This window comes from Siniperca chuatsi, linkage group LG1 (genome assembly GCF_020085105.1).
Source record: "Siniperca chuatsi isolate FFG_IHB_CAS linkage group LG1, ASM2008510v1, whole genome shotgun sequence".
In the NCBI taxonomy this organism is placed as follows: Eukaryota; Metazoa; Chordata; class Actinopteri; order Centrarchiformes; family Sinipercidae; genus Siniperca; species Siniperca chuatsi.
In genome coordinates this window covers 21,815,144-21,840,444 of record NC_058042.1, presented here as the reverse complement: position 1 = coordinate 21,840,444, position 25,301 = coordinate 21,815,144, and the positions used below count along the sequence as shown (strand labels likewise).

General features: G+C 39.3%; 1 protein-coding gene across 1 annotated transcript in view; it reads right to left on the bottom strand.

The window, feature by feature from the left end:
• smyd3 (SET and MYND domain containing 3) overlaps nucleotides 1-25,301 on the bottom strand; it is a 75,345-nt gene that overhangs the window by 35,831 nt on the left and 14,213 nt on the right. The window contains exons 2-5 of the mRNA XM_044190199.1: nucleotides 24,037-24,100; nucleotides 23,852-23,959; nucleotides 23,435-23,492; nucleotides 23,069-23,223 (exon numbers count right to left, since the gene is read on the bottom strand). Coding sequence (XP_044046134.1) covers nucleotides 23,069-23,223; nucleotides 23,435-23,492; nucleotides 23,852-23,959; nucleotides 24,037-24,100 — 385 coding nt within the window. The remainder of the gene's footprint in view (nucleotides 1-23,068; nucleotides 23,224-23,434; nucleotides 23,493-23,851; nucleotides 23,960-24,036; nucleotides 24,101-25,301) is intronic.

Below are 25,301 nucleotides of genomic sequence, written 5' to 3'. Positions count from 1 at the left end.
TTGTTCTGTACTAAGCTGTACTTAGCGTCAATTAACGATAGAAATTAAAGTATATCCAACCTACCAACAACACCATGAAAGAATACCGTGTGTAATCCTTAAAAGGATGGCCAATGTTGGCAAACTTTATTAAGTCAAAATACAATACCTTCTCAAGTCACATATCAACAAATATGGCCTTGCTATCCTGCACATTGGTTTTATGTTTTATGAGTCTATCCCTCAGCAAAGGCAGCTAAAGTGGGGATCGCTAGAGGGAGAGATAAAGGAGACAGAAAAAGAGGATAGAGGGACTAGAGAGAGACAGGGAGTGAAAGGGGAAAGACAAAGAGGAAAACAAAGAATGAACACACACACACACTGAGGTCTGGGGGTTGAAGGCAACAACAGCAGGTGACTGTCTGGAGGCTAGCTTCTACCAGCAGCTTCAAACAGCATGATGGAAATATGACACACACACACACACACACACACACACACACACACACACACACACACACACACACACACATTCCCTGTCATTCCTGCAGGGAGGGTTGGGTCTATACCTTTTGCTCTCTGTGGTCAGACAAATAACCCTTCAGCCTCAGCATCACAGAGTCGCAGCTTTCATCCTCTTCCAGAAAACAAGGCAATACATCTCTCTCTATCTGCTGCCTTCCTCAACTGCCTGCCAGCTGGTAGAAGTTTTTATCCAGAGCAAAGCCCTCAAAGTGCTCACATGATTCTAGCAGGGTTATAGGTACTTTAGATTATGTAGCAGAAAGGTATTCAGAGGTCTAGTCAATCAGAATTACTTTTCAGAGTATAGCACACAGTCTAGAGATCCTAGAAAAACACTAGAAAGCCTAGGATCAACTTGTGTGTGTGTATTTTGTGCAGTGTACTGGAAGAGCATTTCTTCTGCTCAGTGGAGCTCACACACACCAGCTGTACATGGCACTGAGGTAGCTGCCCTGGCTAACCCTTGTCATCACCAGGAATGTTATGAAAGTGTGTGTGTGTGTGTGCCTGGTTGCTTAGTAATCCATGGTGACAGTGTTTTAAAACTCTGGACAGTGACAATGACAGTAGATACAGAGAGTCTCTTGCATGTAGGTGAGCAAGAGAGAAAAAAAGAAATTGATGAGTTACAGAAAGAGAAATCTGGAAAAAGAAATTCAGGGCAAAAAATGATGAGAAAGAGAGAGAATGTCAATGTCCTCTTTGTAGCATACCTCTACATAGAACTGTCCTCTTTGCTTCACTGCTTAGCAGAGTGAGTGTGTGTGCATATCTTTCAGAGTTATTGATTCATAGATCCCCTAAAGGAATAGGTTATTAATGGTGACCTCTACTGAAAAGTAGTTTTTTTCCCCTGCCAAATGTACCTGGAAATAAATTTATCCCACTCAGAGAATCGTTTTGTGGAGATTTCTATGGGGAGAGCTTGAAACAAAAAATAGGAGTCTTGGAAGAATGTTCATTTTCTCAGATTTGATTCTTTGGGTGAGACTCATGAAAGGGTTGGAGTTCCATCTCTGTATATCTGATTTTATTTTGGTCATAATTAATCTTTGCCAATGTGGAAACTTCTTTGGGTATCAGTACACCTAAATATTTCAGTGTAGTCTGGTTCCATTTCAAATGAAATTTATCTTGCAGTTGTTTTAGTATAGTTTAATGTCATGATCTGGCTTTTCTGAACGTTTAGTTTATACCCTGCATATTTACCAAACGTGTCCAAAAGTTTAAACAGTTCAGAAAATGAATTGTAAGGTTCACATAAACATAAAAAGCAGTGGCAACATTCCGCAACCTTGTCCTGTGCCTTGTTCTAGTTTAATAGAGTCCGACAAGTATCTATTTATTTTTATCCAGGCAGTTGGATTATTGTATAGTTTACTAATTCCTTTAATGAAGTCTTTGTGGAACCCAAATCTCTCGAGAACCTTATACAAAAACCTCCAACTGACAATGTAAACTGACCAATTACATTTGTAATTTACGTTCTCAGATATTACCCAATATGTGCAGCGAACATCTGATATTATCATGGGTTTGTCTCTGTGAAATAAACCCTGTCTGGTCAGTGTGGATAAGCTGGGGAAGGACCTTTTCAACTCTCTTGGCAAGAATTGATGTGTATAGCTTGTAGTCAGTGTTAAGAATGGAAATTGGTCTAAATGACCCGCAGTTCAGTCTGTCTTTTCCCTCCTTGGGATAACCAAGATAGTAGCCTCTCTCCATGATGGTAGGATTTGCCCATCTTTTAAAGCTGCGTTAAATGTCTGGGGAAGACTTGGTACTAACTCAGATCTTGTACCATTCGGAAGAAAAACCAGCGGGGCCAGGTGACTTATTGGCTTTTAGCCTAGAGATCGCAAAATTCAACTCTTCCTGTTATTTCAGTTATTAATTTTGTATTTTGGTCGTCCCACAGGGTGGGTAAATTGAGGGATTCTGAAAAATTGTCCAATACATTGTTCATCTTCCAAATGTGGCTGTGTATATAATCGTTTATAATAATTCTGAAAGGTCATTTGTATTTCGTTTTGCTTATATAAAAGAATTTTAGTCTGGGTCTCTAATTTTGTAAATTGTTATCCCCTTGTTGATTTTGTAATTTCCTTGCCAGAAGCATTGCAAATGAACCAGGTTCGCAATATTTCTGTTTTGTATAAATCATCTTTTTTTCTATTTCTTGAAAGTGCATTATAATTTCCATAGTTTTAAGGTGAGATTTGGATGTGGCTCCTTTTTGTGTTTTGTCTCAAGCTCTTTTAGTCCTGTTTAGTTCTGATAATTTTAAATGTCTTTCTTTCTTTTTACATGCACAGAAAGATATCATTTCCCCCTAACAACAGCTTTCAGTGCATCCCACACGATTTCTGAGCTGACCTCCCCATTATCATTTTCATCAAGAAACATTATACACAATACTTGAGTTTAAACTCCATAGTGTATTCCTAGGGTTATTACTGATTTGCAATGATAGCAAAAGGGGCGCGTGATCAGACAAGTCAATACTACCTATCTCACAGTAATGGTCTATGGTGATCTCTTTTAAAAATACAAAAATAATCGATTCTAGAATAGACAGCATTCGGATGGGAATAATGAGTGCAATCACGACCTGTCAGATATAAGTCTCTCCAGAGATCTATTACACCCAATTCTGATATGAGAACCTTAAATTTCTTGTGTAGGGGGGTCTGAGTAGTAATCAGTTATTCAAAAAGGACATCAATAGGTTTTGAATAATGAAGATAATTGTTTGTTGCCAACATTCTTTTTTTTAGCCTAGGATTAAGGCGTTTATTCCAATCTCCCCCACATATAATATAGATATAGATATATCTATCTTTCCTGAAATGAATATGTATCTTCCTTCTTCGTCCTTTATTTCTTAAAGTTGCTCAAATGGAACTGTATGAGATAGTAAAATGGCTACCCGCCCTCCTATGGCCTGATTTGTAAGGTGAATAATGCACTTTGGAAAAACCCAATCGTCCACATTTAATCAAGCTTATGTCTAACACACAACAAGACAATGAGGGATGGAAGAAACTAATGAGTCATTTTTCATTTTATGCATTTCTCATGTTTCCAGCTTTAGAATCACAAAACCAGGAGGAGTGAGATATGAGAAATATGGAGTGAGGGCGAGGAGAAGGAGAGGGCATTCATGTGAAAAAAATCATTAAGAACTCACATATGAACTTGCGTATTGGCACAAATATTGAATACTGAGAAAAATAACCATCACTATCCAAATCATCTTATAACGGGGTTAAGGAAACTGCCTACTGTATTCTGCCTCTGTAGCATCTCTAATATTGCCTGAAAGAAAGATACACAAAGCAGGAAAGGAGAAGCCAGGATGAAAAGTGATAAGAGAAGAGGTGGTAGGTAAAGTTATGGGAGCTACAATTGTACAACTGTGGAAAAAAATACTTAAAAAACTACATCTTGCTCATCTTCTTTACCTCTTTTCTCTGATCCCTCCTTCCTCTCGTTCTGTCTCCCTCCTTCCCTCCCATTCCTCGTTCCTAAATTCACTCATCTAATGCTTCCTCATTCTCTTCCTCCTCCTTCTCTCCTCTCTCTTGTTCTTCGGCCTCCTCTCCCCATCCCCCCTGTTCTCTGCTCTTCATCAGCTCATTGCCCATTCCTTCAGAGAGGTGTAGGCCTATAGTGAGAACCATCTGATGGTATAACCATGGGATGATGAAAGGATGAGGGGGTAAAGAGGAGCTGGGGGATGGAGGGTTGAAGGCAGCAAAAAGGGTGTGGTGAGCAGAGATTGTGATGTGGAATAACAGATCAAAAACCTCTAATCTCTGAAATGTCAGCTAACTGGGGGGAAAAAAACCCACCCACAGACACAGAGAGGGGGAAGCACTATTTTCATATTGACGAATAGGGAATTTTATACCGTACGTTCAGAACAGGTTTTATTGAAGTCCAGGGTTACAGACACTTCAATGCTGCATTTCAATCAGGAATGAGGCAAGCAAAGATGATTATCTGTTTGTCTGTCTGCAAAATCTTAGACGCTGATTTGACAGAATTGTGGAGATTGATGCATCTCACTACTGCACTCTAACATTTTCAAAAGTACCTTTATTGGCCCAAGCAGGGGTTAATCTAATTGTTTGTCCATCTGTTACAGCTGGAAGTAGGATGCTGTAATTTAACAAGGTGGCATATTAGTGATTGGCCCATAAGGGAATGTATCATTTACAGGGAATTTCTCGTTTAATGTTGCCTGTTATTTTCTCCTTCCATCTCTTCCTCCTACTCTCTCTTTCCACCTACCAACCTCATCCTCCTCTTCTTCTTTCCCTTGTCCTCTTCCTCTCTGCCCTGTTCTTCTTTCTCATCCCTGGCAAAAATAGTCTGTGTTCCCTCACCTGTGAAACTAGGAGATGTCCTTGATTTACAAGGACAAAACTGTACTGTGTGTGTGTGTGTGTGTGTATACTGTACAAAGGAGCACATTGTATGAAAAACAGTACACTCACAACCACTCAGACTAGTCAGTCATCATCAGTGTGATCTTCATTATCAGACATCTTTGCCGTGTGTTAAAATTGGATTACATGTAGCCTGAAGCTAACGACATTTACACGACTGATGAAAGCACCTGAATACTCACAACAAGTGATTCAATACAAATGATGTGCACATGCCCACAAACACAAACACACACACCTTGGCTGTAGGGCGGACCATTCATCAACCTATCACCTCCTTTAATCACAAAGTGAGGACTGGTGCATCAGTGCACATGATAGAAATGTTCTCATTATTAGAAAATACTGGAAGTGAAAAGTGTTGTTCATTGTCATAAAATCATAAAGATCTATCATTATTTCATCATTTCATTTTATCAAAAGGTATTGGGAGCACTTGTTTTCTATGTCACTGCAGTCCAAATGGACATGGCTCTACCTACCTGTACCGTACATTGTTCTCCATTTGCATGCATTTCTAAAACCGATGGCAACTTAATTTTCTTTGATGAGGAAAGACTTAAGCCCATGTACCACAGACTGGCATAACAGGGTGAAAGCAGACCAGTAGGGTTAAGGGTCGAATATCATCCAAAGCGGATATGGACTGCACAGGGGTTTGTTCATACTTCATTGGGTGCCTGCAAACATGGCCATATTCACACATTTGTTGGTGATACAGTTCGCGGACATGAACAAAAGATGAAATTTACATCACATGGCCCCTGGCAGCCTACTACTACTAATACTGTATTAAAATCACTTCACAAAATACTTTTTCATGCCAATAAACATGAAGTTGTTTATTAAAGCATTTCATATGGGATTATCTCTCTCTCTCTTACAAACACAAACACTGCAGACTAAGGGGGTTCGCAGTAGGAGTCAATTAAAGGAGCTCCCCATTGTAATTACACTATGTTAGATATACTAGCCCATTGGGACATTAGCGTTGTGTGTTTGTCCTTCCTCCTCCTGTCATCTTCCCCTCCCAGTCTTTTACTCTCTCTACATCTGCACATGGGGGGTGTTTCCAGGGAGGGGCTCATTAAATCCTAAATCCCCTTTTGGTCTCCCTAACTAAGAGGTGAAATACAGAAATCATTCTATGGCTATGATCCTTCTAAGTGAGGTGGAACATAAAATTAATGAAGGCAGAACAGAAGAAAGAAATCACTGAAGCAGACTCATTTTAGAGACCAACCAGTTAATATTGGTAATTAATTCTATTTAACAATTATGGTTATCATTTGCTCCCCGAAACACGAGAAAGGAAAAAACCTGTTCAAACCCTAACCATGCACCTCCTCTCCATCCATCTGTCTCATCCTATATTTGTCTCTTCCCCATTCCTTATCCTGCTCGCTACGGGTCAGAAAAACTGCTGACACGACTAAACCTGCTGTGCCAGATTCAATCAATACAAAAAACTATCTCACACACACACACACACACACACACACACACACACACACAGGAACACATGTTCGGAAAAAGAGCGTTGATTGACACGTTTTTATGTGTAAGCTTTGGTATCCAAGTAGTAATTCCAATTTGCATAGTTACAGGGTTGTGGCAGCAAGTTAGGACAGTTAAGGAGAATCTGAAGTGTTAATAAGTGCTGGATAGAAGCTGTATTTTGGTATAGAGGTGCCCTGAAATAACCAAATTCAGTCCCTCAAATTTATAGCATCAGTTTATCACATTCATTATCTTATACAGTTTTGAAGCTAACGCTGCATTGCATTGTTAACAATGTTTCAGCACTCCTTTAGCTTTGGCTACTAAGTGCGCACAAACAGCTTTTCAATCAGTGCAAAATAAAACATGGACATTTGTCAGATCATGGACAGCCTAAATGGGCCGCTTGGGCTTAACTTTGAACTGAGATATTGGGATATACTTCAGGTTTTGTTAAATTCACTGTTGTGTTATCTTTTGACATTCTTCTCGTTTTTGCTCAGTTTATTCATGAATTATTAATTCAAGAGAACAATTTACTAATTTGTGTGCATGAAAGACTTGACCTGAAATAAAATGTGATGGTTAACAGTCACTGTTCATCTCCGTGGTAACACTAGCCACTAGCCAATGGAAGATGAGCCAAGTAGAGAGGTGTACATGTAAGTGTGTGTGTGAGAGCATGCGTTCGACCTTCATCTGGTAAGTTCTGTGTTATTGTGGAAGCACACAAACACACACACTCACAATACTGTATAGCCATATACTGTACTTCTGTAAACAAACACTTACATAGAGAGGTTATTATTCATCGAGATGCAGCAGGTTGATTTACACACAATACGTAACAAAATTACACAAAGCTGCATGAGAAAAACATGTTTAACCACAGATGAAAAATGCACATAATAAACATACTTTGTACATACGTACAATTCTTTAAATTATTTTTGCATTGATCATTTTTTACCCATCTCCTTCCATAAAAGCTAAAACATGATATTATCAATATAATATGAGTATTCTGCTCATATTCAAAATATCCCAGCATCATCTACAGCTTTTCAGTGGAGAGGAGAGGAGAGGAGAGGCGAGGCGAGGCGAGGCGAGGCGAGGCGAGGCGAGGCGAGGCGAGGCGAGGCGAGGAGAGAGAGGAGAGGAGAGGAGAGGAGAGGAGAGGCGAGGCGAGGAGAGGAGAGGAGAGGCGAGGCGAGGCGAGGCGAGGCGAGGCGAGGCGAGGCGAGGAGAGGAGAGGCGAGGAGAGGGAGCAGTAAGGATGACAAATTGTTTGACATTACAGAAAACAGCAAACGTGTGCAGATTCTACACTGACTGGCTGACTGAATGTATGTGTGCGTTTTCTCTCTCTCTCTTGTTCTCTTCACACCAATTAACTGTTTCCTTCTTTCAGAATTATCCATTGTATAATATGAATGGCAACTATAACATTTCATTAAATGAATAGTTTGACATTTTGAGAAATACATTTATTCTTGCCCTGAGTTAGATGAGAAGATTGACAACATTCTTGAGTCTGTACGCTAAACATGAAGCTACAGCTAGCAGCTGGTTAGCTTAGCATAACGACTGGAAACAGCTAGCCTGGCTCTGTCCAAAGGTAACAAAATCTGTCTACTAGCACCTGTAAAGCTCACTAATCAACATGTGTTAACAAGGGTACATGACTTCCTGGATTCTTGTTGTCACCATGAGGATGCCAGGCAACCAGCAGAAGTCACTGCTCTTGGACCAGAAATAGTCCAGCACTTAACTCCCCCATAAAACTTGTAACATGTAATTTTTACATTTCGGTTTTTGTACAAATTAAACAAACAAGATATAATGTGTAAATTAGTGATCTTTAGAGTGAACCAGGCTAGCTGTTTCCCCATGTTTCCAGTCTTTTTGCTAAGGTAAGCTAACCGGCGTACCAATCCTGTCAATTAACTCTCTCATCAGCATGAAAGTGAATAAGCGTATTTCTCAAAATGTCGAACTATTCCTCTGTTAAAGTGTTAATATAGTGTGGAAGTGGATTACTCAGTTGATTATGTATATGGTTTACACATAAGGTTTTTAAATGTTGTAATATTATCTTTTAAAAACAACTGTTATAGGTATCATTGTCATTTTCCAGAGAATTGTACAGTAACTCAGTATTTAGATAGAAATTATAGTTTATTACAACACTACTTACAACAGTAAGTCTAATTTTTGTTTTTGTGTACAAGAAGCAGGCAAATGGGACAGTGGAGAGACTCAAGTGTGTGTGTGTGTCTGCATCCACACTCACACAGTGTTATTTGTGTTCCTAATGAGCTGCTGATGTTTAACAAGAGGAAGCACAGCATGAATGCCCATTAAAAAAGAGAGAGCAGAAACTACAAACTGAGTTCTCATCTCTGCAGCCACTGCGGGACAACAATTCAACTTACATGAAACACAAACAGACACACATTTATTTGCTGGTCCCCGACTCTAAAAATAATCCTCCTCATAATGAGGTGCAGCGAAAAGGCTTTTGGGGTTTCCAAGTTTTGTGTGCACATTTGCACTTTAAAAGATGGCAAAAACACAAACATCACAAACACACACAGACACCTTGAAAGTCGGCAAGGTGTGTCTCACTGTCCCCGAATAGAACTGAGGGTTTAGTGTTTGGCTGTGGTTTAAGAAGAGGAGACAGAGATAGGGAGATGAGAGACAGATGAGAGGGAGGACAAGGGAATGAACCCCGAGGAAACTCATTTATATTCAGGATGGAAATTAAAAGATTGATAGTTAAGCATTCTTCAGCTGGATACTTTACAGGCTTGTTTCACAAGACAGTGTTCATGGAGGCTTTACATAACTCGTTAATGACCCGCAGAGACAGACAGGAGAACAGGGAGAGAGGATGGGTGGGTGGATGAGTGCATACTTGAACCTGTGATAGCGCCTTAGCCAAGGCTAACTCTGTAATGTTACATTTCCAACCTGGTTCATGAACCAAAACACAGATTTATAATCAGCTACTTTTGTGTTCAGCACTCTTTTGAGGCTGATCTTGTATTCTGACCTCACTGTGGAGGGAAAAGCAAAAAACAATTTCATCAAGGAAATATGATTTGATATTTCCGACAGCACTGATATTTAATACAACATATGTAGTTAATATGGCAGAAATTTTAACCTATTAAGTGTGTCCGTTTAGCACAGAGATAACTAACTTTGCTCCTCCTTATCAAGTAAATTAACCGTTCACACTGAAAATATCTGTGTTCTGTACACTGTGCAGTGAAATACTTTGTAAAGGTGCTACATATAGCACTTCAGCATGTATTAAAAACAAATTTATCTTGAGACATGATTAATAGGGATGCATCGATTGTGAAATTCTGGGCTGATACAGATAACAATTTGGCCGATAGCTGATACAGATGTTTTTTTGTTGTTGTTTATTTTGTTCTTGTTATTTATTCGCCCTTTTGTGCCAGAGAAACAAAGAAATCTTAATTATATAAAAATAACGGAACTGCTTTAAAGTCATTCAACCCTTCATAACACTATCTTTGAATGAGCATATATTAAATCATACACATTTATGAAACAACTTTTAATATAACCTTTCACATGAAAAAGATTCTTTTTTTTGAAGAAGAAAAAAATGCTTCAAAGTCCTTTTTAGCCTGCTATACAACAAAATACAAATAATCAAAACAAAATCTAGCCAGTACAAAATTGATACGACACAACAGATAAACATCAGCCACTGCCATCGGTGAATGTTATCCTATTTGCCGATAGGCCGATAGCATCCCTAATAACTAACAGAAACGACTGAAACCAACACTAACAGAGTGGAAGTCTCTTCCAGCGTCTATGCTGTATTTTCTGTCATAAGGGTCAGATTTCATAGGAAATTTGCTTAATTGCTTTATGCCACAAAAAAAGGAAACAGCTGCTGTTCTCCCAGAAATGAGCTACAGCACCTGTTATTATCATAAACAGCAAGGACATCATTAAATCCTCTTAGGTGAGAGAGTGACATGATATCACTAAACAAAAGTGCCACCTGCAATTCACGGGATATGAAAACCTGGACATATTTTATGTTACAACTCTGCACACAGTCTGTCTCACATAAAGTGAGTCAGTCACTTCACCATCAAGTTGTTTCTCCCACTGACCTGCCAATAATTAATGAACTTTGTATTGTGCAAAAACCTTGTTGAAATTTGACCTTTTTTAAAAATACTTTCAGTCTTGCATTTAGTGTAGACAGGTATAACAGAGCTTTTCCAAAATTCTGATGTACACTAAAGAAGAAATGACACTAAAGAGGGCCACACAAACTGAGTTACTGAGGCTGAAAAAAGTGACAAAAAATCAGCCTTTCCTTAGGACTGGGCATCCTGCAGGGATTTCTGCAACAGTGCACTGTGCTGGTTTGGCTCTTGTCAGGGTTCCAATAAGCTGAAGCGAGATTCTGGTAATCGTTCAGGTAATATATAAACATACAGGAAAAAATTGCCAATCAGCTTGATATAAAGGAACACCTGTATCAGAGGTATCCAGTTATGCTGTCCATTACAAAAAAATAATGGAATCTGCCAACCCATACTGAGAATTCACAGTAGCCATGGTATAAGAGCAGATAAGAAAAAGGACTAAGGTGAGTATGATTTAGGTTGACAATATAAACCTAAAGGTCAAATCCAGTCCCCCCACCCCCCACAAAAAATATATATGCGTGCCAGTACACAGTAAATGCCAAAATATGCCCATTCAAAAACAACATTAGCTCGGAAACAATAATTAAGCAAACACCAAAACATAAACTGTGAAATATAACAAATAAGTGCTGCTATCAGTGGCAGGCTGGCCATCTGGAGTACCTGCACTTTTCCCAAAGGGCCATTCGAACTGTTATGAAAAGATTAAAAAATGTCCCATGCTGTCTGATCTTGCATTACTCTGACCAGCCAGCTACAGACAGGTGTGTGTGTGTGTGTGTGTGTGTGTGTATGGCAGGGATATAAATTCATTACATCTCATGAGTCCATCTCTCCATGGCATCCAGATTTACTATATGCCTGTTGGAAAGACTAGAATTCCATTATTTTAGCATGCAATATAAAAATGGGATAAATAAGGTCACAGACAGAATTTGTATATAATAATCTAAATGTACAGTACATATACTGTATACTGTGTATCAAATCTACATACGGAGGCTGGACACAATAATGTGAACAGATATATTGTTTCCATCTCTCTTCCTGTATGTGTCCCTGCATGTTAATATTGTAAGTTGTGTTTGTCAGCGTTGGGCAACAGGAGAAAAATATGTTGGCTATCAGTGATAGGCTGAATCTATGTCATATGGACTGTTTTTTGACCTTTGTATTTGGATTTCTACCTCATTAACTTTCAAGGTGTCAAATGTGAATGAAATAATTAACCTCCATAAGCCCAATTTTTGTGACATCAGTATTTGCAATGGAACATGCAAGAACATGGTTCTTCATTCACTGATAACCTGAGCATTTATTAAACACAGAGCCTTTATTTGTCCCGTGTGAGAGGACTGATAAAAGGATCCTGAGGACAGGAGCTGATAACCCACAGGGCTGAGTAATGATAAACTCAACGGCTAATATGGCAGGTGAGTTACCAACTAGTGCAAGCAAAAATGCCACCACGTGTATGATTATACGGTCTTCGCTGCTGAACTCTAAACCAAAACACAGAATTATACCACATATTGTATCTACTATACGGTAATAGTAAATCTATAATAATCCTACTATTACTACAAGAGCCAAGTTTAACCTTTTATTGCAAAGCTGAGCACTTAACGATCAGGAGAAGGTTCATGATCCCAGGTTGGAATACATGTGCTGACCATTTCACCCCAACAGCAGACACACAGTCTTTCCCAGGTCATAGTCTTGGCATTAAAGGGGAATCAGTGAGATAAACCTGATTTAGGAATCTCACTTTCTGGAACAGCCCCACAGAGGACATTCAAGAACAAAATACAGTCACACTTTGGTATGTTTTCAGCTTCTATCCCTGTTTCCATCCCTCTGAACCACCAAAGAACAGTAATTACTGTAAATGTTGGAGCAACAGAGGATAGAGCAGAGAAAGCACGAGGGAGAATAAAGGAGATGAGAGAGATAGTGGCTGTCGCAGCTGGAGCCAAAAGCTGTTCATTAAGCCAACCCCACCCCCAACTCACACTGACACACACACAACACACATTAGAACATACTTACAACACACATATATACATGACTATCTCCTGCAACATATTGCTGCTCAAATCACTTTCCAGAATTAAACGACAACATCCAGTATTCAAAATTATTCAAATTTTCAGTTGCTCCTCCTCAAATCTCTTCTTGATTTCCCTGTGTTAACCCTTCCCAGTTTTCTCTTGTTTCCAGCCATCTCTACATTCCCTCTATCCCCTCTTCTTTTCTCATTCCTAATTTTAACACTCTCCATGTCAACGTTTCCTTGTCTTGTTTATTTAATCCCGTCATTTGCCCTTGATTGTTTCCATCTCTTTGAGTTCCTTCCTAACCCTCTCCCTTCTTTCTATCTGCTTTCCCCATTTCTTATACTCCAGTTCTCTCATTTTCTAGTCTTCTTTCCTCTGAGGTCTTCTTTCTCTTCGCATCACCCCATAAGCCCACACACATGCAGCCAATCTAAGTCAATTAAACAAATGTTTTTTTATTCTCTCTTCCCATTATACTGTCTGTGCATTCATGATGGACTTAAAGTCATTACACTAAGCTGTATGTATGTGTGTGTGTGTGTGTGAGAGTGTGAATGAGAGATTTTGCAAAGCCTAAGCTAATTAGGTAGCGCCCATGGCAATGCCAGCCACAATGGCAGACCAGGGAAATGTTAGAGCGATAAGGCTGAACATACTAACACATACACACAAGGATTATTGTAATGACTTCACACCGCATACAGGCAAACACACATGCACGAAGACACAGGACATGCAAAACATGCAAACACAGTATTCGCATTGATATTTTAAATTTTTTTCTATTTTCAATCCTTCAGTTGTGTAAAAACTCAGTCTCCCTCTTTCCTTGACTTCTTCCTTAGGTCATTTATTCAGAAAAAAAGTTAGTTGTACTTCTGCATATGATATACTTTCTCGCACATAACAAGTTTGGAGAGTGATAACTTTTCAATTTGTTAAGGTACGCTAGTTTGACGATGTCTGCATCCCATTTAGCTGCTCAACAGATGGCCAATAAATATAAAGGAAAGCCATGAGAATAAATTACTCCTACACACAAACAAGAAGTTACACTCACACATCTACAACACACACCTGTACACACAGAGAATTATACTTACACACAGATACACACAAGTTATATTACGACAAACCCTGACACACAAACACACAGAAAATTATAACAACCAAAAAATGAGAGTCATAGAAAATTACACACACACACACACACACACACACACACACACACACACACAAACACTCATTTCTGCTTGTGTAATTGAAGCCAGGGGTGTAAATTTATTGGTGCCACACTCACACATGACATCAGGTAGTTGTGTGTGTGAGTCTGTGCGCTGCTTGTGATAAATCGTCTCTATACAAAAGGTAATAAACAATACAACATACTTTTCCATAGGGAGCCGCCTTGCTTCCAGCATGGTCAGATGAGAGGTGTATGTATGTGTGTGTGTTTCCCAAGAGCCCCAGTTATAGCCTCATACACACAGAACAATAAATACAGCTACTTGAAACCTTTTATTCAGCATGTACTCCCCGTTCCTATCCTTCATCCACTCGTTCCCTCCTTTTCACTGTCTTCGTTCTTCTTCTCTCACTCTTTTTACTGCATCCCCAATTTCTCTGTTCTTGCCTATTTTCCATCTTCGGCTTTTATTCTTACCCTAACCCTCTATGTCGCTGTGATTTTACCTTTTTTCCTCCTTTGTAAGACTCTCTTCATCTAGACTCCCTCATCCATTTTTCTCTTTTCCACACTCTCCTCTTCCCTGCCGTCTTCTGCTTTACTTGCTACTGCTTTACTCCTACTTTCTGTCACCCCAAAATCTCCACCTCCTCCCACAAATCTCTTTTCTTTGCATTTCTGATGCAAACTGCATATCTACTAATAATTATCTTGTCAGACTGTCAAGTAGACTGTCCACTCAATTCTCTGCACCAAGTATGCTTAGCATAAATGTATTCAGGAGCTTCCTACAGTACGGGATTTATTAAACAGTATATCACCATCTTAAAGCATATACTGTATGTTATGTTTTAAAGACTTTTCTATGGTGTTTTAGGGGTCCTATAATTCAAGATTTTAACATTCAAATGCTGGCATTGGTCGGTTACAAAACTAGGCCTGTGAGGTGTCTTTCAAAAGCTATATATATAACTCAAAAGCTACAGTTTAAGAGACATGGTCTCAGAGCAAATGAGAAGAGGAAATGTCAGTGAAGTGGAGAAGTGATAGTCAGCAGGCAGAGTGCAAATGAATGAGGCTGAGAGCAAGAACAAGACACAGACGAGCAGGTTTAGAGCAGACTGAAAGGTGTGTGTGTGTGTGTGTGTGTGTGAGAGAGAGTGTGTGTTTTATGGGGTTACATGTTGGTCATGTAAGGGGTGTGTATGACAAATGGGTCTCAATGCAGAAAGGGCTGATGCTGCATTACAATAAGTTCACACACGCATTCACGGATTGGGAAGTGCACACAAACACAATGTGAAGCATACACACACATACACACACATACAAATACAAAACAAAGGCACATGTATGTCAGGAAGGATCCATAGACATACAGGTATGCATGTAGTAATACACATATATACACTAGAAATGTACAAGTATGTAATTTGATATAAACATGCTAGCTTAAACACATGTGCGCGCACACACACACACACACACACATACACTCAAGAGAGGGGAAGTTGCTTGAGGGAAGTAATAAAATGTGCCACGGCCAGATCTCATCTGTCACTGCTTATTGCACCACCGCAGTCTGACCAAAACACACACACACACAGTTGTGTGTGTAGTCTGAAGCAACACACAATGGATAGGAACCTGGTGCAGGCACACACACATCCTACTGCAGTCTATGTACATCACATAGCTGCACAGTGCTGCATGCACACACACACACACACACACACACACACACACACACACACACACACACACACACACACACACAGTGCAATACATATACAGCGCATAATACACAAAACGTGCACACTCCTTCCCTCCCGTCTTGCTTCTCTTGGGTATATTAAGAGCAGTAATGATGCTGTGGCATTACTTCATTGTGTGTGTCAGTGTGCATGCATGTATGTGTTTGTGTAAGACTATTAGTGTGCTGTGGAGGGAGTAGCAATTAGCATAAAGGATGGTTTTATGGCACAAAACACTATCCCACTGTAAAAGACTAGACCCGCAACACACACACACACTCACAGTAATAACCTATTTTGTTGTTTTTTATTTTGTTAAGCATAAAGAACATTCCAAGTACACAATAATAAACTCCTCCTCATTTGTTATGTACTTGAGCCATTAAAGAGAGAGAGCATAAGGGGAGAGAGAGGAGAAAGAGAGAGGGAAGAAGAGAAAGGGCTCCACATGTAGGGAAGAATAATGAGGAGAGAGACATGGAAAGAGATGTAAGGAATGACAGAAGTACAGAAGTAGAAAGGACAGAGAGCTACATGGACAGTTCAAGCGTGAGAGAGAAACAGAAAACAATACAAGTCTACAGAAGCAGAGAAGACATCCGAGAAGATAAAGAGAGAGAGAAAGTGAAATGAAAGACCTCCCCACTCCTTCACACCGCAAATACAGGATTCTGTCCGTGCAATCACAGTGCCCCCTACTGGCAGCCTATAGAATACCACTCTGGATATTGGCAAAACCAAAAGTCACATAGGTGGAAGTTCTCTCCATTTTTGTTGTGCTTTATTTTATGTTTTGGTTGTGTCTGTCTCTACACTGGCCATGTAGGGGTGATGTGATTGGTGCTTTGGATGAATGGGTGTTAAATGGGTGGGGGGAAATTAAATACATGTACTCCAAAGCCATCACAGGTGGTTTAAAAGTAAATTCCTTTCAATCCTTTCCAGGAAGTTTAAAAGTGGCTTAACAGCCTGTTTAAGCACAATCAGGAAAGTGTATGTGTTTTAAATTGGCCCAGTAAATGTCCCAGCTCTGAATTTATGTTTACTTGTTATTGGGTTTTTACTGGTGGTTGGAGGCAATGGGACCCTCTTTTTCTCACTCAAACAGCAAGTCAGTTTGAGGATATTATCTCATCCTAGGCATCTGCAGTAATCTCTACAAACTACATTGAATGACAGCAACTCCCTTCACAAACAAGGTTAAATTGTAAACACACATGCATGCATACACCAAAAATGGAGGGTATCAGTGTAATACAAGACTGTGTTTTGTGGGTCAAAAAAAAGGCCAGATTCATGATTCTTCATCAAGGGGTACATCCCACATTTCCTCGCTCCTCGATCCTTGCTTGAACCGGAAGTCGTTCTGGTCCGCCATCTTGCAGGCCGTCCCAATGCTCTTATTTCTGCTCCGAGGAGCGAGGAAGGATCTCTGAGGTGCCATGACTGAAGATACACGAGTGCAGCCTTCCCGGAAGACTTTCGGCTGAACGCCATGACGTATAAATACTCCGATCTGGCACATTTGAACGAGATGGCGGAAAAACAGTACAAGCGTAAGTGCCCGTTATTTTCTTCTTTGCAGTGAACCGCTGTAATTTAGACGTGCCTACATTAAGGACTCCAAAGAGCAATGATATTTAATGCAAGAAGATGGGGATTCTAAACATTTATTTCATCCACAACCTGTTTTGTTATGTCATAAATCTCACTAACAGCACCCTGCTAGCATGTGTGTAACATATTTGATCATACTATTATACAGCCTTCCGTTATTTATCGGACCTTGTGTTAGAAACGGTTACGTTACGACGGTAATAACATTGCAAGCATTCACGTGGGTGCCACATGTTATATATTTAGCTGCTCATTTCAAGAACCAAACTGTCACTGATATAAACCATATACATACACTGGTCCACTCTTTCTGACCAGTTCCACTAGTATTGATGTCCCAGGGGACTTAGCGCCAGTCTGATTGGTTCCCCATGCTTCTTCCGCTGTTCATGTGGAGCCAGGACCCTCTAGCTACACCATAGTTTCTTCCACTCCTGATATTGCTATTTACAGTAGGGTAAACAATTGCTTTTGGACTCAATCGCTTCCAACTCCCTTCTGTCTTCCTCACCTCACAATAAAAGCGGCCTCCGGAATGCAAGGTCACTGAGTAACAAGTCATTCATAATTAATGAACTAAGCGTCTCTAATAGTTTGGACTTTCTCATGGTAACCGAATCATTTTCATCATTTTCATTTTCTACTCCCCCGGATTTTAAACATTTCCATCTTCCTCGACCCTGTGGGAGAGGCGATGGTTTAGCTGTTTTTTATAAGAAATGTTTTAAGTGCCCTCTTATTTCCTTTAGTAATTTTATTTCATTTGAGATTTTAAGCTTTCTTATAACAGGTCCTGCTCCTTTACCGTGTATTTTAGTTTATAGACATCCAAGGCACAACAATTATATTACAGAATTATCTGAACTCTTATCTATTGTTTTATCTAAGTATGACGGAGTGCCTATTCTGGGGGACTATAATATCCATGTATTTGTCCTTCTCACCCCATGTCTGGGGAGTTCCTAGACCTTGTTGAATTGTTCAACCTGTTACAATCAGTTAAAGAACCAACATATTCAAAAGGTCATATCCTTGATTTGGTACTTTTGTCTGGTTTTTGCCCAGAGAATATTGATTTACTAGATGTCTTTGTGTCAGACCACAAAGATATTATTTTCAACGCTTCTTTATCCTCCTCTTCTTTTGTTTTTAAAACCTCAACCCATCATACAATCTCGCATTTTTACTGCTGACTGCAACCAAATTCAGTGACACCTTCTCCAGTTGTTTTATTCCCACTACATTCCCACATCCAGATAAATTATTAACCTCTTTTAACAGTAACTGTCTTTCCATTCTGGACCACATTGCTTCTTTGAAAACCAGAAGGCCAAAATCAAACACCCTCCCCTGGCTTAATTATCACACCCGATCCTGAAACAACACTGAAGAAAATATGAACACAAGCTGAAGCTACTAAGTCACCAATCATTCTCAACACCCTCAAAGAATTCATAGCAAACTTTCAGACAGCAAAGAGAAGCAAGATCAGCATACTTTTCTGACATAATATCCAAAAACATCATAACCCTTATTCAATGTTATCAGTTTTGTTCTCAATGGACCAACCAGTACAGATCTGGAACCTGGAAATGATTGGACGGAGAAATTTGCTGCCCATTTTATTGGTAAGATCTAAGTCTAAGCATGTGTACCATGCCTTCAACTGGCTCAAGCAAACACTTTTTATATTTTAAGAGTTCTAATAATTATATGATTGAATAAAATGCCAATTATCATGTTAAAGCATAATTTATTTAAAGTAAATAAAAAGGTGCCCTGTTCAACATTAAATCAAATACAACATAAAAGCTAATGTATTAATTTACAGTTAACAAACAGCGAAGGTGTTAATAATCAAATCAAATATAACATAAGCTATTGTTTTAATTTACAGTTCACAGGGACCCTCTTGAATTGTAGTTGATGTGAATTCCTGGATATTAAATATTCAGCTGCAACTTTCTGCAGTGGTCCCAATAATATTTGTTCTTAAAGTGTACTGAAGTAGCATGTCACATGACATGGTTAAGCTATATTTGAGACTGAGAACATGACCACAAATACTGATATACTGAAAGTCTTGTAAAACAATTTGATTCTGCTGGCCAAATATTATTTACACAAATGCAGAACTAATGTAGAAGAAAAGTATTTAAAAATGATTTTAAAAATAATTGTAATCCCCGCTCACACACTTTTACAAGTCACCTTTATAAGACAGCCTATCATTTTTTATAACTTATTTTGTTTATTTCACTTCCTAATTTTAATTATTTGCTTTTATCAGTATATATGGCAGTCATGTTCCTAGATGTAGGTATTGTAATGAACTAATATCATATTCTACAGATGTCTGTTTGAACTTTTGTATTCGATAAAGTGAGAAAAAAGTTAAGGTTTTTTTAAACTACTTTATTTCCTTATATTTCACTGGTGTAGTTGCTGTACAGGACGGTATTCAGTCACACATGTAGAGGCACATAGAGCAGCGACCCTACCAAGGAAATTATATAGGATAATGATATCCCTTGTGTGGCTGTCCCCTGAGTGTTAATGTAGACAGATGCTGGACATGTACTGAAGCAAAAAGGGAAAGTCTTCCAGCATCGTTTCACTCTGTTTAACATTGGCATTGTCCTCTAGGAATATGAAGGTATGGTGTAGTTGTTCTCACTGTTGGCCTAACACTGGTTGGTTTGAATCCTAGACAAATGTGCACAAGACATACTGCTTTATGTACAGGTCAAGAACACATCAAAAAAAGAAGTGAAGCTGTTACAACCAAACTCAGGAATTAATTAATTATTATTTATTAATATATTGTGCATATACATGCATTAAAAAGGTAGCCTTGCATCGTCAGACTAATTCGCAAATGTGCATTAGTCTGGAACCTCTCAGTTCGTTTTTGATTTCCAAGGACGTTATCAACGGGCGCAAACAAAAATGCCTCTGAGTGCCACATGCAAGTTGAGGTGGTGCTTTCTCAAATTACAGCTAAACAGTACACTAAAATGTTTCTGAAAACATTTGAGGCAGGAAAACGGCAAAGCAGTAACAGAATCTTGATTTATATTTGATCAGCACTACCTAGTTTGACAGTTTAATCTGAGTTTCGTGAGCCTGGCGCATTGAAATATACACAAATTAATTAATAAAAAACTTCATGAATAAATAAATCAACGCAAAGCATAATACAACCTATGTAAAAGACGATATATTAACTCTTGACAGTGTGGTTATTTGAGAAACCAAACCATGAAGATTTCGGACAGCAGTCAGATTAGTTAGCATCACATGTTAGTGCAATGATTGTTTTTACTTTCAACAGATGTTAAAATGTAGTGTAACCGGATACGACGGAATGGTCCAGCAGCGGTCCAACACCCCACAGAGACAGAGGTTGGGGGGACGGAACGAGTCGAGGCCAGCTTTCCCAGGGCTGGTTATTGCACGCTGACATTTACGTCCCCAAGCCAGAGCGGGACACTCTGGAGATCGTCAGCGACTCTAGTCGTTCACCTCTGAAGGTGTGGGGGAGGTCCGCGGCTTTCCATCTAAGGGAGCCAGGTCGACCCAGTTCAACTGATGTTACGTTGTCCAGTCTTACTTATAAACTTCAATATCTGAACCAGTGACATCATTGTGAGGTTACATGAGAGGCTGATAGCCTAAAATAAAATGCCAACTGTGACATCATGTGTGAGGTCACAAACTATGAACTGTGACATCATCAGTGAGGCACAACAACAGGCTAATACATACCCCATTATTTTACCTCACAGATGATGTCATCAGTTTAGTCAGGTCTTGGGGACATCGTAGCTGAGATAAAAAAAATGATCTCACTTGATGAGCAAAATGTGGTTGAAGAGTGAACGTTGATTAGATGTCTCCATTACAGATTTAATATTACATATATTAATATAGTTATTTAATACCTCTGACCCCGAATCAGGGTTATTAAAGGAATATATTTCAAAAATGAAATATCCTCATTCCAATGCTGTTGTAACAATGCTTGTATGTAATCTAGATGTCTAATAAACTTACAAGCAAGTTTAGGCTTTACTGGCATTTCTCTTTAATTAATGTGTTGTACTATTATTGTTGGGGATTCATTTTCTATTCGTATAGCCCATTTCTAAACTACATTAAAAGTTCTTTACAACCAAGTAAAATCCAACAAGACTCAACAGTAGCGGACGCATAGCACAACTACTATGGCTACCGAACAAGTAAATAATCTAATAAATAAATAACTTCATGAAGCGAAGTTAGCACACACATACACATCAAAAGACAAACATTAGAAAGGCATACAGTTCAACAGGTATACTTTCATATATTTAACTTAAAGAACACCCATCCCCTGTTGGGTAAGGTATCACCCAGTGACAATTTATGTTAACTGACAAATTTATTTTCAGCGAGTTGCTAACCAAGTCCTCCAATTTCTGTTTACATTTTATGTTGTGACATACTTTGTACATTTCCTGCTCTCTTTTAATCTCTCTGTCGCTCTCCATCTGTATGATTTCCTCCTCTCTTCTCCCTCCCTCTGTTCCCCTCTTGTTTTTCTCTCACACACTCTTCGTCCTTTTCTTCTTCTCTTTAATGCAGTCAGCACTGTTCACTCTTCATCTCCCTCAGATTAGAGCAGAATTCCCTTCGGAATGTTGAACTGCATTTAATCAGCAGCTTTCCAGTTTTCCCAGCTACACAATCCAATCCCAGGCGCACACACACTCTCACACACACAAAACACACATATCCATATCTCATCGAAGATATTACACACTCTCTCTCTCTTACTTTCTCACTCTACCTCCATACTTCTTAAGAAATTATGCAAAAACATGAACACAAATTTGTGTGTGTGTGTGTGTGTGTGTGTGTGTGTGTGTGTGTGTGCGTGCGTGCGTTTGTGAAATTACATTCTGCAGTACATGCACTGCAGAGTTTCTGCTGTCACAAAACCAACTAGGGTTTAGTGTTATAACACTTTATACTGTGGGAAACATGAATGTCAGTGCAAAATTTCATGGCAATACTGTACATCCAATATTTATGGAGATATTTTAGTCTGGATCAAAGTGTTGGACCGACCAACTGATAGACATTGCCATCCCAAGAACCCTGTCATCAGTGAGGCATCTCAGTATTTTGTATGTTTTGTTTTGTATAACCATATTTTTGGAACCCCAAAACTAAACTAAGCTGCTTTCAATTAATACTCACACATACTCATGCAATCATTGTGATGGGACAAATACACACACACACTTCAAATACCTTGGAGCCATGAAATCTCAAAGAGGAGTCACACAAGCTCACAGATAACAGAGGTAAAGCGAAATCCAGGCAAACACATCCTTTACACATGTAACGATTTGCGGTTTAAATTCTTGTGAAGGCAGCTGGTGTGTTTTAAGAGAATACGACCTGAGGTTGTTCTGGGAATACACACACACACACACACACACACACACACACACACACACACACACACACACACACACACGGACCTAATCACAGATGCTGGGAAGATCTTAGACATATGCTTGGGTCCATCCAAACGCAGCAGGGGATGTAGAAGCAATAAACAGTTGCTTGTGTCTGTCAGTCACTTTGTGCATGAGTAGGCATGTTTTTACTTGTGTGTGTGTGTGTGTGTGTATTAATTTATTGTGTGCATGAGTGTGCCAAGGTGTTTATGTACTATATACAAAAGCAAACATGAGTATATTTATATTGTGCTGAAATGCATTTAGCCCACCTTTGCAATAAGGCTGAGGGGTTCTCGGCAGGAAGGTGGCAGTGCTGACGTAATTTCCTGTGCCAGGTCAGGTACTTCCTGTCGTAAATACAGCTCTAACATGGATGCCAGCTGAGACAGGCCTTGTTTCTTCAGCTCAGACATGGAACTCAGGTCTGTAAAAACAAACAGACAATGTCTGGAAACAGCTTTAGCTTTAACACTGAGACACAGAAATACACTCATCTCTTTATGTTCCCATCATGTCTAGAGGCAGCTTAAATATGGTGGGGAGAGCAACCCTTTTTGTTTTACTGCACTGGCATTATACTCAGGCAAAACACATACACACACACTCACTCACACACTCTTGGAGGAGAGACTTACGTGTTTCATGCTCCTCCAATGTGTAGAGCTCCTCACTACTGCTCTTAGATGGACTTAACTAGTAGGAAAAAAAGAGGGGGGCATTAGCATGTTATTATAGTTGTACAGAATTATTTTTCTGCTCTTGTTACACATTATGTGTGGCACTACCTGAAGCATATTGTTGCTGTTGGATGAAGCCTCTGATAAGGCGAGCCTTTCGGGCACTAAGAAAAGCTTTGTTTTGTTGCTTGATGACAATAGATTTTTTAAACTATGCATGTGTTTTTAAGAGGGTTTCATAAGTGCAGGAGCAAGTGGAATTTTCCTAAACCAACCGAGATGCTTTTAATGTTTTGGTGGAAGTATACATATGGATCCTGAAAAATCAATCATATTATTTTGAGAGTCGAACAGTGAGAAACTCCAGAAACATACCAAGGCAAAGATGAGTCTCGCAGCCAGACGGACCGAGTCAGTGGGAATTCTGGGTAGGAGGCTTTGCAGACATTTACACTCTCTCTTATGGCCAGACCATGCTTGTTTCTGCAGGAGAGGGGCATATCAAAAACTGACCTACACACTTTCACTCACACACACACACACACACACACACGCTATACCTGGCAAGTGATATTGCAGTAGCGAGCCATCTTGCACTGGGAACACCTCAACAAGGTCTCACGTCTAAACAGGAGGAGAGAAAAAGATCAGTTAAATTTGCACAGATTATCAACTGTGCTTCCACAAAAAGGATCTGTTGCTTCAGCATTACAAAACACAAAATAATTCAAAGGCTGATTCACTTTTATCAAAAACCTCTCAAGGCCAGAGGTAGAAAAATATTACAGCTTTTATCAAGAAGTGAATGACTCAGTGAGCTGGAATGGAACCAGTATTTTAGATTTCTAAAATCACTGATGTCAGACTTTCATTTCTGTTGCACCATTTTAGTGTTTGAATAAAAACTGCTCTGCTGGTCCACATACTACACAGTTTTGGTCATAGTTAAGCTTCTACATAACCAAATATATGTGCACATGTCCACTCAAGCATCCTTTATGTTCCTGCCATTGGCTTGACCTTATCCCATGTAACAGCCTTGTCTTATCCTTTTCCATTTGCTATTTTAAGCTGACTGTGTGCATCCATTATCTAGTTTTATCTTCCTACCCATCTCCTTTTAGATTGTCTAAGAGCAATACATTAGATACACTCTCCTCAATGTCACAGCCTGTTAGTATCACAGCACTTGCCAGCGCCTGTGTGTGTTTGCTGTGCGTGATCACTTCTGGTGTTTATGTCTGTTTTTGTCTGTTTGTGCGTTTCCTGCCTCCGTGGACTGTTGTGTTTCTCAGACTGACACTGCTGTCCTCTCCAGTTTACCTGTCAGTCTGATAACAAGCCAGAGCACAACAGTGTGTCTGCTTTATGCAGCCAATTACAGCCAGTAGAGAGGGCATCACTACAACACACATACACAAGACAAGATGTGAGTCATAGGTGTTTGTTAGTGTGTGTTTGTGCACAGGCCAATATGATCCATATAGATTATATACATAGGTATTCTGCTTGCAATATATAATATTATAGCAAGGGTTTTTTTTGCCAGTTTTGCCTTTATTCGACAATAGATAGGGCAGTATACAAATGGACAGAAATGTATCCAAATGCTTACGAAATAATGAAAAAATGTTGAAAAGAGAAGTGTAGACTGCAGCCAGACAATAAATAAACATTAGTCATGCAAAAATCCATGTATACACACAGGTATATATACACTTTATTGATATATAGAGAGAGAAACGAAGTGAAACGGGAAGGTCCAGGTTCTGTTCCAGAAGTAAGAAAATCTCATTCAAAATCCCAATGACATTTGTAACAACAC